The sequence below is a fragment of the Manis pentadactyla genome, chromosome 16, assembly GCF_030020395.1.
Source record: "Manis pentadactyla isolate mManPen7 chromosome 16, mManPen7.hap1, whole genome shotgun sequence".
Taxonomy (NCBI): Eukaryota; Metazoa; Chordata; class Mammalia; order Pholidota; family Manidae; genus Manis; species Manis pentadactyla.
In genome coordinates, this window is record NC_080034.1 from 34,157,294 (window position 1) to 34,172,231 (window position 14,938).

Genomic DNA, 14,938 nt, shown 5'->3' on the forward strand with positions numbered 1-14,938 from the left:
GAGTCTGTCTGACTAAAATTCCTGCTTTTCCCAATCTGCCATCCTGCCTTCCCAAGACTATCTAAGTAATGTCCAGGCTTTAGGTCCATTCTCTTTCTCCTTCTAAAACCACTAAAGAGTTAAAATCGTAATTGAATAGGATGTTAAAGTAACTACTACTCAAAATTGTGTGAACAACACTGTGTTCCCAGTGAATGGAAGTATGGAAACGATTTGCATACCATCTAGAAAATGGAATTTTCATGGATTTTAAAAGCAGTATCCACAGAATAAATAACACTAAGTTCTATTATAGCTAATTTCTCAGTTTCTTTGAATATATGAATACAGCATTTTCTTGCAACTCAGTTCAAACCTATGCATAGAAAGGGAAAAGAGAAAGCAAAAGTGTAACTATGAAAGTACATTCAACGGCTAACTACAAGCTGGTGACACTAGAGCATGGTGGAATAAGATGCTCCATGTTTTTGTTTCCCTACAAAAACCAGTATTTCAGCTTCTCCCAGTGGACACAGGTGGCTTTGTGGGAGCTGTGGGATCCAGCACCATACAGCAAGGGACCCAGGTGGAGTCTCACCCACTGAACATCAGGCAATAGGCATGGAGACCCCAGTCTGGCAGCGGACCCTGCAGTGCCCCATGAACCAGCTCCAGCTGCTCTTGGCCACTCTTGAGGAACTCCTGGAAAATACTTTTAAACAATAACCTATAGATAAGAAAGCCTTCGTAGAAGTCTAGGTTTCAAGAAGAGAAGTTCCAACATATAGTTGGAGCAAAAAAATATGAGTTTGGACACACTGGATAGGATAAGAAGAGCAGCTTGACTTTACCCACATCACACTGCCCCAGGGGTAGCAGAGCTTAGGGCCAAGAGAGATCCTCTCAGCCACTGATTTCTACTGCAGGTGAAAATGAGAGCATGTGAGTGAGCACCTGGCTTCCTCAGCTGTGCAGGATGCTGCCAAAGAGTCTCATTTACCTTTTATCCCATCCGGAGTACTGAATCATGAGCTGCATGACTGGGATTGGGGGACAGGTGGAGGCTGGGAGTGCATTAGATAGGACTTTTGGAAGGCATTTTATGGGATGCAGATCCTGCTAACTGTGTCACAGACTCCATCACAAAGCCTGCCACTGGGAGCCCAGCAAGGGCCACTGGGAACACCTGGCACATGGATTCCTCCTGCTGGCTACTGGGCACCTCCAGCCCTCAGCATGCCTCACGTACACATGCTTCCTACCCTGTGGTCTGGCTCCCTGTGCATGGTCCTGATGGCAGCAGCAAGAATGAGCTTTAGCAGACGACTACTAAGGACATGCAGAAAACCAGCCCAAATCTGAGGGCCAAGAAGAGACCACAAACTTGACTTTTAGTGTTATCTTTGTGAAAACAAAAGGGCAGCTGTCAGCACCTGGAAGAAATTAATCTAAAGAAATTAATCTAGTGGCATGGAGAGAAGAATAGTATCAAATTTTAAAAGCCATTGTAGGATTGAGAGGAGGCATACAAGCTTAAGAATTCTGCCAGAAGAGGCAGCAAGAAACACAGAGCAGGTCTATCCATACAGGGTCTGAGAAAGCCTCAGAATCACCAGCAGAGCTGACAGCAGGTATTTCTCTCCCAAAGGCAGTTAGTAAAGACTGGACAAGGTGACTACTACTTCAAATGTGAAGACAGTAATGCAAAACTTCAAGATTGTGAAAAATCAAGGTAATGTGACACCACTGAAGGATCACAATAATTTTCTAGTAAGTAACCCCAAAGATATGGAAATCTGCAATTCACCTGATAAGGAATTCAAACTAACTGTTTTAAGGGAAATTAATGAGCTTATAAGAAAACAAAGCAAAATAATTAACAAAATCAGGAAAACAATGCATGAACAAAATGAAAAGCTTAACAGGGATAGAAATCATTAAAAAAGAAGAACTAAACAGTGGAGTATAACAACAAAGCAATAACTGAAGGAACAAAACAGCAACAAACTCACAGAACCCAAGAATGGACTAACAGTTACCAAAGGGAAAGGGACTGGGGAGGGTGGTTGGGAAGGGAGGGATAAGGGGATTAAGAGGCATTATGATTAGCACACATAATATAGGGGGGACATGGGAAAGGAAGTATAGCACAGAGAAGACAAGTAGTGATTCTATAGCATCTTACTACACTGATGGACAGTGACTGCAATGGGGTATGTGGTGGGGACTTGATAATGGGGGGAGTCTAGTAACCATAATGGTGCTCATGTAATTGTACATTAATGATACCAAAAAAAAAGAGACATATGTAACCCTATGTTTATTGCAGCACTATTTACAATAGCCAAGAAATGGAAACAACCTAAGTGTCCATCAGTAGATGAATGGATAAAGAAGATGTGGCACACAATGGAATACTATTCAGCCATAGAAGAAAACAAATCCTACCATTTGCAACAACATGGATGGAGCTAGAGGGTATTATGCTCAGTGAAATAAGCCAGGTGGAGAAAGACAAGTACCAAATGATTTCACTCATCTGTGGAGCATAAGAACAAAGCAAAAACTGAAGGAACAAAACAGCAGCAGACTCACAGAACCCAAGAAAGGACTAACAGTTGCCAAAGGGAAAGGGACTGGGGTGGCAGGGGGAGCAGGGGGTGGGAATGGAGGGAGAAGGGGAATAAGGGAGCATTACAATTAGCATACATAATGTAGAGGGGGGTACGGAGAAGGCAGTATAGCACAGAGAAGACAAGTAGTGACTCTATAGCATCTTACTATGCTGATGGACAGTGACTGTAATGGGATATGTGGTGGGGACTTGATAATGGGGGAAACTAGTAACCACAATGTTGCTCATGTGAAACCTGAGCATAAGATTGTATATCAATGATACCTTAATAAAAAAGAAGAAGAACTAAATAGAAATTCTGGAGCTGAAGAATACCAAGAAATGAAAAACACAATAGGTAGCATCAACAACAGAATGGATCAAACAGAAGAAAGAATCTGTGAGACAGAAGATGGGAACTTTGAAATTATCCAGTCAGAGAAGAATTAAGAAAAAGTACAAAAATGTGAAGAAAGCCTAAATGACATATAGGATACCATCAAAAGAACCGATTTACAAATTACTGGAGTTCCAGAGAGAGAAGAAAAGGAAAAAGGGGCAGAGGGCTTATTTAAGAAATAATGGCTGAGAACTTCCCAAATCTGAAGCAAGATTTGTATACTCATGATCATGAAACTCATAGGTCACCAAACAAAATGCACTTGAGATCCTTTACAAGACACACTGTAATAAAACTGTTAACACACAAAGACAAAAAGAAAATCTTAAAAGCAGCAAGATAAAAGAAGCATGTAACTTAAAAGAGAATCCTTTAAGTCTATCAACAGGTTTCTTAGAAGAAACCTGACAGGCCAGTAAAGGGTTGAATGATATATTCAAAGTGTTGAAAGAAAAAAACTACCAACCAAGAATACTCTAACTGATAAAATGATCCGTTAGAAACAAAAGTGAGATAAAAACTTCCCTAAACAAACAAAAGTTGAGGGAATTCATTACCACTGGACCTGCCTTACAAGAAATGCTGAAATAAGTTCTTCAAGCTGATGCAAGAACACTAATTAATAAGATGAACACTTATGAAGATATATGATACACTGGTTAAGTAATAGTCAAATTCAGAATACTCTAATACTATAAAATGGGTGGTGTATTAATCACCTGCCTATAGTACAGAGGTTAGACAACAGTAGTAAAAATAACTATAGCTACCATAACTTGTCAGTGAATGCACAATATAAAAAGAGGTAAATTGTGACATCAAAAACATAAAAGAGGGGAGCAGAAGAGTAGAGTACTTACATGTAGTTAAAGTTGTTATCAGCACAAAATAGACTGTTATGTCTATATGATTTTTATGTAAACCTCATAGTAAAAACAAAGCAAAGCATCTAGAGTAGATTCACAAATGATTTTTTAAAAGGGGAAACAGGACATACCATGTTCATTGCACCATTATTCATAATAATGAAGATATGGAAACAACCTAAGTGTCCATCTCTGGATGAATGGATAAAGATGTGCCATATATATGGAATAGTACATATTATCCATAATGGAATGTTTTGCAGCCATGAGAAAGACAGAAGTCTTGCCTTTTAAACGTTGACGGACCTTAAGAATATTATGCTAAGTGAAATAAGTTAGAGAGAGAAAGACAAATACTTGTATGTGGAATCTAAAAAAGCTGAACTCATAGAAATAGAATGGTGATTACCAGGGGCTGGGGTGTAGAAGAAATTAGAAATGTAGGTCAAAGGATACAGACTTCAGTTATAAGATGAATACATTTGGGGGATATATACAGCATGGTGATTATAGTTAACAATACTTATTATATACTTGAAATTTGCTAAGAAAGTAAAATCTTAAATGTCATCACCAAAAAAAGAGAAATGGTAATTATGTGAAGTGATGGAGGTGTTCACTAATGCTACAGTGGTAATCATATGGCAATATATAAGTGTATTAAATCAACATGTTGGACACCTTAAATTTACACAATGGTATACATCAATTATATCTCAATTAAGCAGGAAAAAATGTTTAACTATGTATCTGGGGAAAAATGTAAACATACCTCATGAATATTTTTAACATTTACAGCAACATCATTTCGACAGCGAACAAAAAATACACACAGCCCTTTTAGTTTCTCCGGAGCTGCACTGTCTATATACAGTCTCATCATTTTTGTCCCTTTGGTTGCTCCAGCAATAGTTCGACCACATTCTGAAAACAAAAGTCAGTAACTTAGCATGTAATCACATAATTGATCAAATGTGATAAATTACTGTAGATCTTACACTCTTAGTTCTTGCTTTACTTTTAAGTGTTCGGTATGACTGGAATAAACTTTTTTTTTGTCTAAAAAAAGACATTAATAATTGAAATTCTTAACTTCCAGACTCTTCTGGTTCCTTTCCCTCAGCTCTGCATTTTCCCTCCCTTGGCCTTCTCGCAAACTGTTCTCCTATCTCATCCGCCCTCTGTTTACCTAATCCTATGTATCTTTCAGATCTCAGATGAAACATCAGACCTCTGGGAAGCTTTCACTGACTCCTTAGAGAAATCCAGTCCCCTACTAAATACACTCATAGCACCCAACTTATATGAAATTCTTCCTTGAACTAATTTTATGAAAATTAATCATTTAATTATAAATCTTCCCTGAATTAAAAAAACTATTAAAATATAATTCTGTGAGATGTCTGGTTGTAATATTAATAATATGCAAAATTCAACAGTCTTCCTATTTACCATAACCAATTGAAAATATGATAAAAGAAATCTTGAAATCTCCATCAAACACACACACACACACACACACACACACACACACACACACACACACACACACACACACACACACACACACACACACACACACACACAAATGTCTTGTCTCCCTAGCCTGCCTTCCTTTATGTGTGGTCGATTCCTCCTGTCCTACGATTCTGAAGGACATCAGTCTGAGAGGCCTGCAGTCTAGGCTCATGAAAATTAAACTAATTAGACTCCCTGCAAAAATGTAAATCTTGAATGGAGACACACAAAGGTAAAAGGGGATTTGAGAGATGTCAATTTAGTGATGAAGGGTAAAGAAACTGCCCTGAAATCTGTGAAAATGTTCTATTCCTGTCCTTCCCATGTCCTGATGGCTCAAGTAGTTCCAAATTTTGTGAAATACCCAAATACTTTTTTTTCTTTGCTACATAAACCAGAGTCTATTTCTGTTAACTGCAGCCAAACAACCCTGATACGTAGCAGTGTAAGAGTTCAAGTGCCCATCATGGAAGTTGGCACAGAGTTACCTCTACCCTTAATATCCTCTCCCCTTTTTCCTTGATAAGAGAACCTGACTTTTATTCAATAATGCATACATTCCCAGGGAGAGAACTGCTTTCTGGGTAGCCATGTGACACAGTTCTGGGCAAGAAGACATAAAACGAGTCTGAGCTTTCCTCATACAGAGGAAAGGTGTGACTAGTAAGGCCCTTTCCCTCAAGGATATGATGTCTGGAGCTTCGTCCTGTGGTAACCATATGGGCAAACATGAATGCAAAAAGCCGACATGTTAAGAAAGGAAGAATATCAAGAAAATCATAGATTTCTGATGGCACTACTGAGCTTTTGAACCATTGCTAGCTACTGCCTGCCTTGTTATGAGAGAAAGACAGACCCCTAAAATACATATTTGTTTAATACACTATTAGAATTTCCATTACTTATAGCTGAACATATTCCTTGCATGATAGATCCACAAATAGGGGCATGGTTTCTAGAAAGCTCAATACAGCTATCCATGGAATATTGTACAGCATTTCTGAAATGAGATAAATCTATATGTAATGACATGGAAAATGTGTTCATGCATATAAAAAAGACACGTAGAGGAATATTTAGCAAGCTGAAAAATGTATTACTTTTATAGATAGCAAAAATAATGATTAAAATATATTTATCTTTTCTTCTGGCAATTCCCCTCCTGAGAATTCTTCCTTAGAAGTCTTCTGAATCCACACAGAATTACCTTTAATGATATTCTTTGAGGCATTGTTTAAAGGAGCAAAAAGTTGTAAACAACCTAAATTCTAATAATAGGAAGTTTTTAATGTAATAGTCACATTAGCCTAATGAAATACAGTGCAACTGCTTAAAATTCAATTGTAGAAATGTATCTAGTGACAAGGAAGGCAGTATAGCACAGAGAAGACAAGTAGTGATTCTATAGTATCTTACTATGCTGATGGACAGTGACTGTAATGGGGTATGTGGGGGGGACTTGATAATGGGGGGAATCTAGTGACCACAATGTTGTTCATGTAAATGTGTATTAATGATACCAAAAAAAAAATGTCCTTATAGTAAACATCCTACTCTTAAAAATCATTTCAAATCGGTTTTCTCAGCCTAGGATATTGGCAAAATATCGAAATACAACTTAATAAAGCAACCACTGTGGGATCTAAAATAAATAAATAAAAAGAAATTAATCTAGTGGCATGGAGAGAAGAATAGTATCAAATTTTAAAAGCCACTGTAGACTAATACACAGAGTTGGAGCCCATTTGTTATGAATATATATATGAATATTTTATATTTTTTATATAAAATAAAATATAACTATTTATATGTATATACACCATTGACCTTGAACAATGTGGGGCTAAGGGAGCTGATCCCCTGTGCAGTCAACAAATCCATGTATAACTTTTGACTCCTCAAATCTTAACTACTAATAACCTACAGTTGACAGAAGCCTTACCGGTAACACAAACAGCTGATCAACACATACTTTGTATGTTATATGTATTATATACTGCGTTTTTTTCAATAAAGTGAGCTAAAAAAACGGTTTTCTTTCAAACTGTCACAATTCTCCAAAACATTTTCCAGTAATTTACTGAAAAAAATATCAGTGTATATGTAGAACTACACAGTCTAAACCTGTGTTGTTCAAGAACTAACTTTACATATACACACACATTATACATGTACATACCTAATTCTCTCTCTCTTTTTCTCCAGAAAAGTTATAAAGGGATATTCACCAAGTAGTTAACAATGCTTATTCCAAGTGAGTGGAAATGTCGTTTTTATTTTTCTTCTAATTGTAGATATTTTCTTATCTTTCTATAATTTTCAGCTATCATCTTCATTTTTAATGAGTTATGAAAATAAGGGCCATATAATAATGCCCCAGTGTAAGAACTGTGAGAGACAGAAAACCTACAGAGCACATTTAGTCATTAATTATGAGTTTACATGTTTTGTTGGGGAAGAACGACATATATTAAACAGATGAAAATAGAAGAACATAATTAAGTGTGGTACTTCACAAGTTTTTGTAAACTTGTAAAATGCAAACTTTAAATGAGACAGGAGGTTGGAGAACAGTGATGGATGTGGTTTGGAACACTTTGGGAAGGCTCTGTAGAAAAGAGAATGCATGAGGTGATCCAGAGGACAGGCAGGACTTGGCTGGGCAGAGAGAAGAAAGGCATTCTCAGAGAGTCAGGAGGGTGGGGAAAAGAGCACAGAAATGACTCTGTTATGTACAGAAAGCAATAAAGAGTTCAGTTAAGCGCAGCAGAAAAATCATGTCCGGCAGAAAAAAGATCAGACTAAACAAGTACGTGTGTTCAGGTTACAATGGGCCTTAGCATAAAAATGAAAGATTTGGACCCACTCCAATAACTACCAGCATAGTAAATGATTTACTTGGCAGAAATAAACAGAGTGAACTTCAGAGAGGGAATCTGGTAATAGAGATACTGGTTTTCAATCTGGAATACGAGGTCAGGCATAAAATAAAGGCCTAATCTAAAGGCAGCAGAGGAGGAAAGTGAGAAATAACAAATAGGAGGGACCTACTGAGAGTGAAATCCACAGGACTTAGAACATAAGTAGTCTTAGGCCAAAAGGATGGCTCATGCATCTAGTTATTAAGACAAAGGCTTAACAACCTGATACATTGTTCCTTACTTTAGGAATAATGTGATTAGTAAGAGAAGTCAGGTATTCCCCTGATCAGACACAAGATGCTGACCACAGGGAGCAGCTGCTGAGCTCTCAGCTGGTTTTGTGACTCTTCTAGTCATCTGAAAACCTGTGTACAAAATGGCACCACTGTTACCTGGAAAATGCACTTAAATTCTAGTGAAAATCTACATTCTCCAGAAGAGGTCATTAATTTGTATAAGGATGTTGTCTCATTAAATCATTATAGTAATACCTGAAATACATATTTGGACTGCAAATGTAGTGTTTTTAAGATACTATCTTTTCCACACATAAGCTTCTGGTAAATTTTCTTTATAAATATAAGAGTGTCTATGTATAAGAGAACTATATGTATATGTTGCACTTTAACATTCATTAACTAATAGCTAGCTCATTACTCTCATAGAACATCCTTACCAAGACCAGGTACATCTCCTTCCTGGTAAATAAATTTCAATGTCTTACAACCATCTTTCATGAAAAAATGAGCAAATGCATCCAGCTATTAAATAAAAGAGAAAATGATGATCAATAAAATGACTAGGCTTGTACACCTGAAAACAATATATCGTGTATCAACTATACTTGAATTTAAAAAAAGAAAATAAAATAACTAGGGAACTACAGTAAAATCAACCAAGCATTATGCTAGGTATTTTATATACCTTAATCATAATAATTTTGTAGATCAAAAAATAATACGGTTCTAAGAGTTTATTCAAGAAATACAGTGACAGGTACATCAAAGCAGGATTAGAATCTGAACTAATTTAACTCCGAAATTACCATGGGATATAGGATGAATTCTATTTCCAAACCTATACTAATGATATACATATATAAGTGAGTAGCCACTTACCTGACCTGCCTCATAGAATCTTATAAGGGTAAGTGGGTGAGTCCAACTAGAGGTAAATTATATAATTATTATAAGAAACTACAGGGATACCTCATAGATATTGCAGGTTTGGTTCCAGATCACCACAATGAAGTGAATATAGCAATAAAGTGAGTCAAATGAAGTTTTTGATTTCCCAGTGCCTATAAAAGTTGTTTACCCTACGCTGTAGTTTATTAGTGTGTAATAGTATATGTCTAAAGAAAACAATGTACATACCTTAACTAAAAATTACTTTATTGCTAAGAAATCCTAACCATCATGTGAGCTTTCAGTGAGTCATAATCTTTTTGCTGATGGAAGGTCTTGCCTCAATGTTGACGGCTGCTGGCTGATCGGAGTGGTGCTTGCTGAGGGTTGGGGTGGTTGTGGCCATTTCTAAGGTAAGATGACAATGAAGTTTGGAGCATCAGTGGACTTTTCCTTTCATCAGTGATTTCTCTGTAGCACATGATACTATTTGATAGTATTTTACCCAGAGCAGAACTTCTTTCGAAATTGGAAATAAATCCTTTCAAACCCTTCTTCTGCTTTAACAACAAAGTTTACATAATATTCTACATTCTTTGCTGTCATTTCAACAATCTTACTGGCATCTTCACCAGGAGTAGATTCCATCTCAAGAAATCGTTTTCTTTGTCATCTATAAGAAGCAATTCGCATCTGATCAAGTCTGATCCTGAGACGGCAGCAATTCAGTCACAGCTTCAGCTCCACTTCCAATTCTAGTTCTCTTGCTGTTTCCCCCACACCTGCAGCAATTCCTCCTCTGAAGTCTTGAACCCTTCAAGGTCATCCAAGAGGTTGGAATCAATTTCTTTCAAACAACTGCTATTGTTGATATTTTTAACTCTTCCCATGAATTACAAATGTTCATAATGGCATCTAGAATGGTGAATCCTTTCCGGAAGGTTTTCAATTTACTTTGCCAAGATCCATCAGAGAAATCACTATATATGGCAGCTGTAGCCTTATGAAATGTATTTCTTGAATAATAAGACTTGGAAATTGAAATTATTCCTTGATCCATGGGCTGCAGAATGAATGTTGTTAGCAGGCAAGAAAACAACATTCAGCTCATTGTACACCTCCATCAGAATTCTCTGGTGATGAGACACATTGTCATTGAGCAGTAGTATTTTGAAAGGATCTTTTTTTCTGAGCAGTAGGTCTCAACAGTGGGCTTAAAATAGTCAGTAAGCCATGTTGTAAACAATGTAAGGTCATCCAGACTTTGTTATGCCACTTATAAAGCACAGGTGAAGTAGATTTAACCTAATTTTTGAGGGCCCTAGGATTTTCAGAATGGTAAATGAGCATTGGCTTCAATTTAAAGTCATCAGCTGCAATAGCCCCTAACAAGAGAGTCAGCCTATCTTTTGAAGCTTTGAACCCTGGTGTTGACTTGTCTTCTCTAACTATGAAAATCCAAAGCGGCATCTTCATCCAATAGAAGGCTGTTTCATATCCATCGAAAATCTGTTGTTTAGTATAGCCTCCTTCATTGGTTATCTTAGCTAGATCCTTTGGATACCCTGGCTGCAGCTCCTGCATCAGCACTTGCTGCTTCCCCTGGCACTCCTATATTAATGGAGTTGGCTTCTTTCCTTAAACCTCATGATCCAACCTCTGCTAGCTTCCAACTTTACTTCTGCAGCCTCCTCACCTCTCTCTGCCTTCACAGAACTGAAGAGAGTCAGGGCCTTGCTCTGGATTAGGTTATGGCTTAAGAGATCATTGAGGCTGGTTTGATCATCCAGAGTACTCATATTTTCACCATATCAGCAATAAGCCTGTTTTCGCTTTCTGATCATTTGTGTGTTCACTGGAGTAGCACTTGCAATTTCCTTTAAGAACTAATTTTTCCTTTGCATTAAACAGTTTGGCTAACTGTTTGGCACAAGAGGCCTGGCTTTTGGCCTTTCACCATGCCTTCCTCCTAAGCTTAATCATTTGTAGCTGCTGATTTAAACTGAGAGGCATGCAACCCTTCCTCTCACTTGAACACTCAGAAGTCACTGTAGGGTTCTTAACTGGCCTGATTTCAATATCGCTATTTCTCAGGGAATAGGGAGGCCCAAGGAGAAGAACAGAGAGGCAAGGCCAGACAGTGGAGCAGTCAGAACACATACAACATTTATTAAGTTTACCATCTCATATGGGTGTTCACGGCACCCCAAAACAATTACATTAGTAATATCAAAGATCACTGATCTCAGATCACCATAGCAAATATAATAACAAAAAAGTTTCAATTATTGTGAGAGTTACCAAAATGTGCCACAGAGACATTAAGTGAGCAAAGGCTGTTGGAAAAATGATGCCCATTGACTTGCTTGATGCAGAGTTACCACAAACTTTCAGTTTATAAAAAAAATGTAGTATCTGGGAAACACAATAAGTCAAAGCACAGTAAAATGAGGTGTGCCTGTATTCTTAAAGCTGAGTTGGGAACCAGAAAACTTGCCTTATTAACTAATTGTTTTGTTTGGCCAACTATTTGAGTAATTATGTTTCAGTAACTAAAATTTGACCCATATTGCAGCCACACTAAAAACAAATTATTATAATGAGAGTCTCCCATATTTATAAGCATGAATCTCTCATTTAATTACTTATGAGTCAGCATAATATCTTAGTAGAAAACTAAATAGACCACATTTGAAACTAAATCCTTCACACATAATTTGGGAAATAGAAAGTTACTGAATCCCCTTCACCTAGTCCCACTGATTCCATACCTAAGTATCTCTCTTGGGCAATGGGTTTCTCTTCACTTACTAGCCACATGTGGGAAGAATCCCAGACCTGACAGTCTCTCCCTCTAGGACACACTTATCAGACGTTAGCATGTGTCAGAGAAGCACCTAGAACCCTGGGCCTGAGGACTTGCTTTTCTAAAAAGTTCCAGGTGGTGCTGATTTGGGGAGCATATTTGAGAGCCACCACCCTAGGAGATGAAATAGAGCCACAGATATGTGCAAAATTCTAGCCCTTAATTTTCTACTCTTCCATCTCACACATAAACTTGATTCTCTTGCATAATTATAACCTGAAAGACACAAAAACTGTCAGCACAGCTATTCTTGCCCAGTTCCACAAATATTTTCTTGCTGTATTTGACTTTTATGACCCATCAGCTTTGAGAGCATCCAAATTCTCCAAAGTAGAGCACATGACTTTAATAAAAATATATATCAAATGTAATTAATTCTTGGTTTTTTAAACACATTGGACTCCTGAAAGTTCTGAGTGAATGTCATCCTGGGCTGAAATCATGAATGGGGATTAAAAATTCACTTATAATACATAACATACATACAAATAGTTCAGCTTTGCCACAACCTTGCACTCAATAAGGTAGCATTATTATGCCCCTCTTGCAGAAGAGAAAATGAAAGCTAAAAAGAATTTGAGTGAAGGACTCAAATACACACAACCTAAAGTGCAGAACCTGGAATTGGACGCCGGCTTTGGGCCTCCTGTACCCTTTCCATAGAACCATAGTGCTGCCTCCTTGACTCTGGAAAACACTGCCATGTAAGCCAGGCATCCAGTCCGTGACCACCCTGAGCAGAGCTGAGCGAAGGGAGCAGTGAAAGAGTGGGTAACAGCTGGGTAGAAGCCTCCACATTGGTCAGGATCCTGACGAGGAAACAAGTCCCAACAAAAGGGTTCAATAAAGAAGCTCCAGAAGGAGGCCAGCACAGGGTCAGAGGAAGCCGCGGCACTCGCAGTGACAACAGGACTAGCAGCAAGGAAAACCACCAGCACCCCAAGGCCTGAAAGGAGCCAGAGGAGCTGAAACAATCAGTAGGGAAGGGATTAAACAAACAAGAAAAATACAAACAAAAACAACTTGAGAATGGCAAAAAGAATCCTCTTGCTATACGTATCAAAGACAACCAGAACAGGCTACAGAATTTGTGGGACCAGTGCAAGATGAAAATGTAGGACCACTTATAAAAAATTAAGAACTTCAAGATGGTGGCAGAAGTTCATTAAATCAAGTGCAGGGCTCTTCAGCACAGAGGCCTATTCAACTACACAGCCCACATGTCCATGAAGTCATCCTTGACCATACCTGTACATTCCAGCAGCAAACTGTGGTGACCTGGGAAACCATGCCCCATTTCCAGGCTTGCTGTGGCACCTCTTCTTTTATATACACAAATCCATGCATCTTTTTTTCCATTCTTTGCCATTAAAATAGCTCAAAGGTATTGATCTGTTTGCATTGATCATATTCCCATCTTGCTCTAACACACTAAGCAAGTAGGAAAATGAGTGACCCCATTCATACCATCAGGGCACTGCCAGTTCTAAACTTGGATAAAGGAACTGGAAGAAGTGAAGAGCAGACAACTTCTCATAACTTGGCAAAAGCACTGAAACAAGGAAGGGAAAGGCTGTTCAGGAACCATTCCACAGAATGTCGGCTCCTAAAGCAAGCTAAAAGCTTTGCCCAAGTTCACTGTTCTCTGTAGAAGCAGAGGGTATGGACCCCAATGGTGACAACGTGACCACAGCGCTGCCCCCCACCCAACTCTCCTACCAGCGTATTCAGTGGGACAATCAGCTCACCCGGAATGTACCTGCTCACTGGTCTGGCTGGACTTCAACCTAGTCCACTCCTAAAGGTCATAAAAAGTTCAAGCAGCTAGTTGTGATTTTATTATATAGGAAGGAAACTATGACACTGCTCCTGAAAGCTACTATGAAAGTCATGGTTTATCATTTATTACTATAATTAATTAGGGTGACCATATAATTCATCATCTGAAATTGAGAGACCCAGACTATTACTAATCATCCCAGGAGAGCAGGCATAATCCAGCACTGTCCCTGGCACATTGAGACATATTATAATCACCTCATTGTTTTCAACCATTCTTATGAAACATTCACTGATCCCTAGATCATATTTATGCAGTTTGTTTTGCTATCCAAATGATTTGGATATGTAATTCATATACCTATACTTTTAAACTATTACTGTACCTGTGGCTGACTACCACCCTAACTTCTAAGGCATTCTGAGTTAGAAATTTAGTCAAATTCTAGTCACTAACTATTCTTGTTCCTTCTTTCTCAATAGCAGACCCAACTAGAAATAACATTGAGCTGGCTATAATTACATAAAATTAAGCTTCTCTAATCAGTGAAATCCCAACCTTCTCTTTTTAAATTTTTTTTGTTCTTGACAATGACTCCACTTTCTTAAATCAATCACTTCTCAGAGAGCAATTAAAAAATAGTAAGACGTAAACTTACAGATGGACAATCCAAAATTAATTCTTCAACAGTTACTAAGTCCAGGCCAAGATTTTCCGATAGAATTTCAAATATGTATTTGTATGAAGACTCAATCTTCATTTTTCGGCTTTCCCTTGCATCTCTAAATCTTGCCTATAAAATGAAAAACATGTAAAAATTACAATTATGAAGAAAACCACCAAAATATTTCGCTTGAAATAAAAGTG

General features: G+C 37.9%; 1 protein-coding gene across 1 annotated transcript in view; it reads right to left on the minus strand.

The window, feature by feature from the left end:
* The window catches only part of DNAH8 (dynein axonemal heavy chain 8), a 353,325-nt gene that overhangs the window by 329,037 nt on the left and 9,350 nt on the right, over positions 1–14,938 (minus strand). The window contains exons 3-5 of the mRNA XM_057494308.1: positions 14,730–14,864; positions 8,975–9,059; positions 4,632–4,783 (exon numbers count right to left, since the gene is read on the minus strand). Of these exons, the coding sequence (XP_057350291.1) occupies positions 4,632–4,783; positions 8,975–9,059; positions 14,730–14,864 (372 nt within the window). The remainder of the gene's footprint in view (positions 1–4,631; positions 4,784–8,974; positions 9,060–14,729; positions 14,865–14,938) is intronic.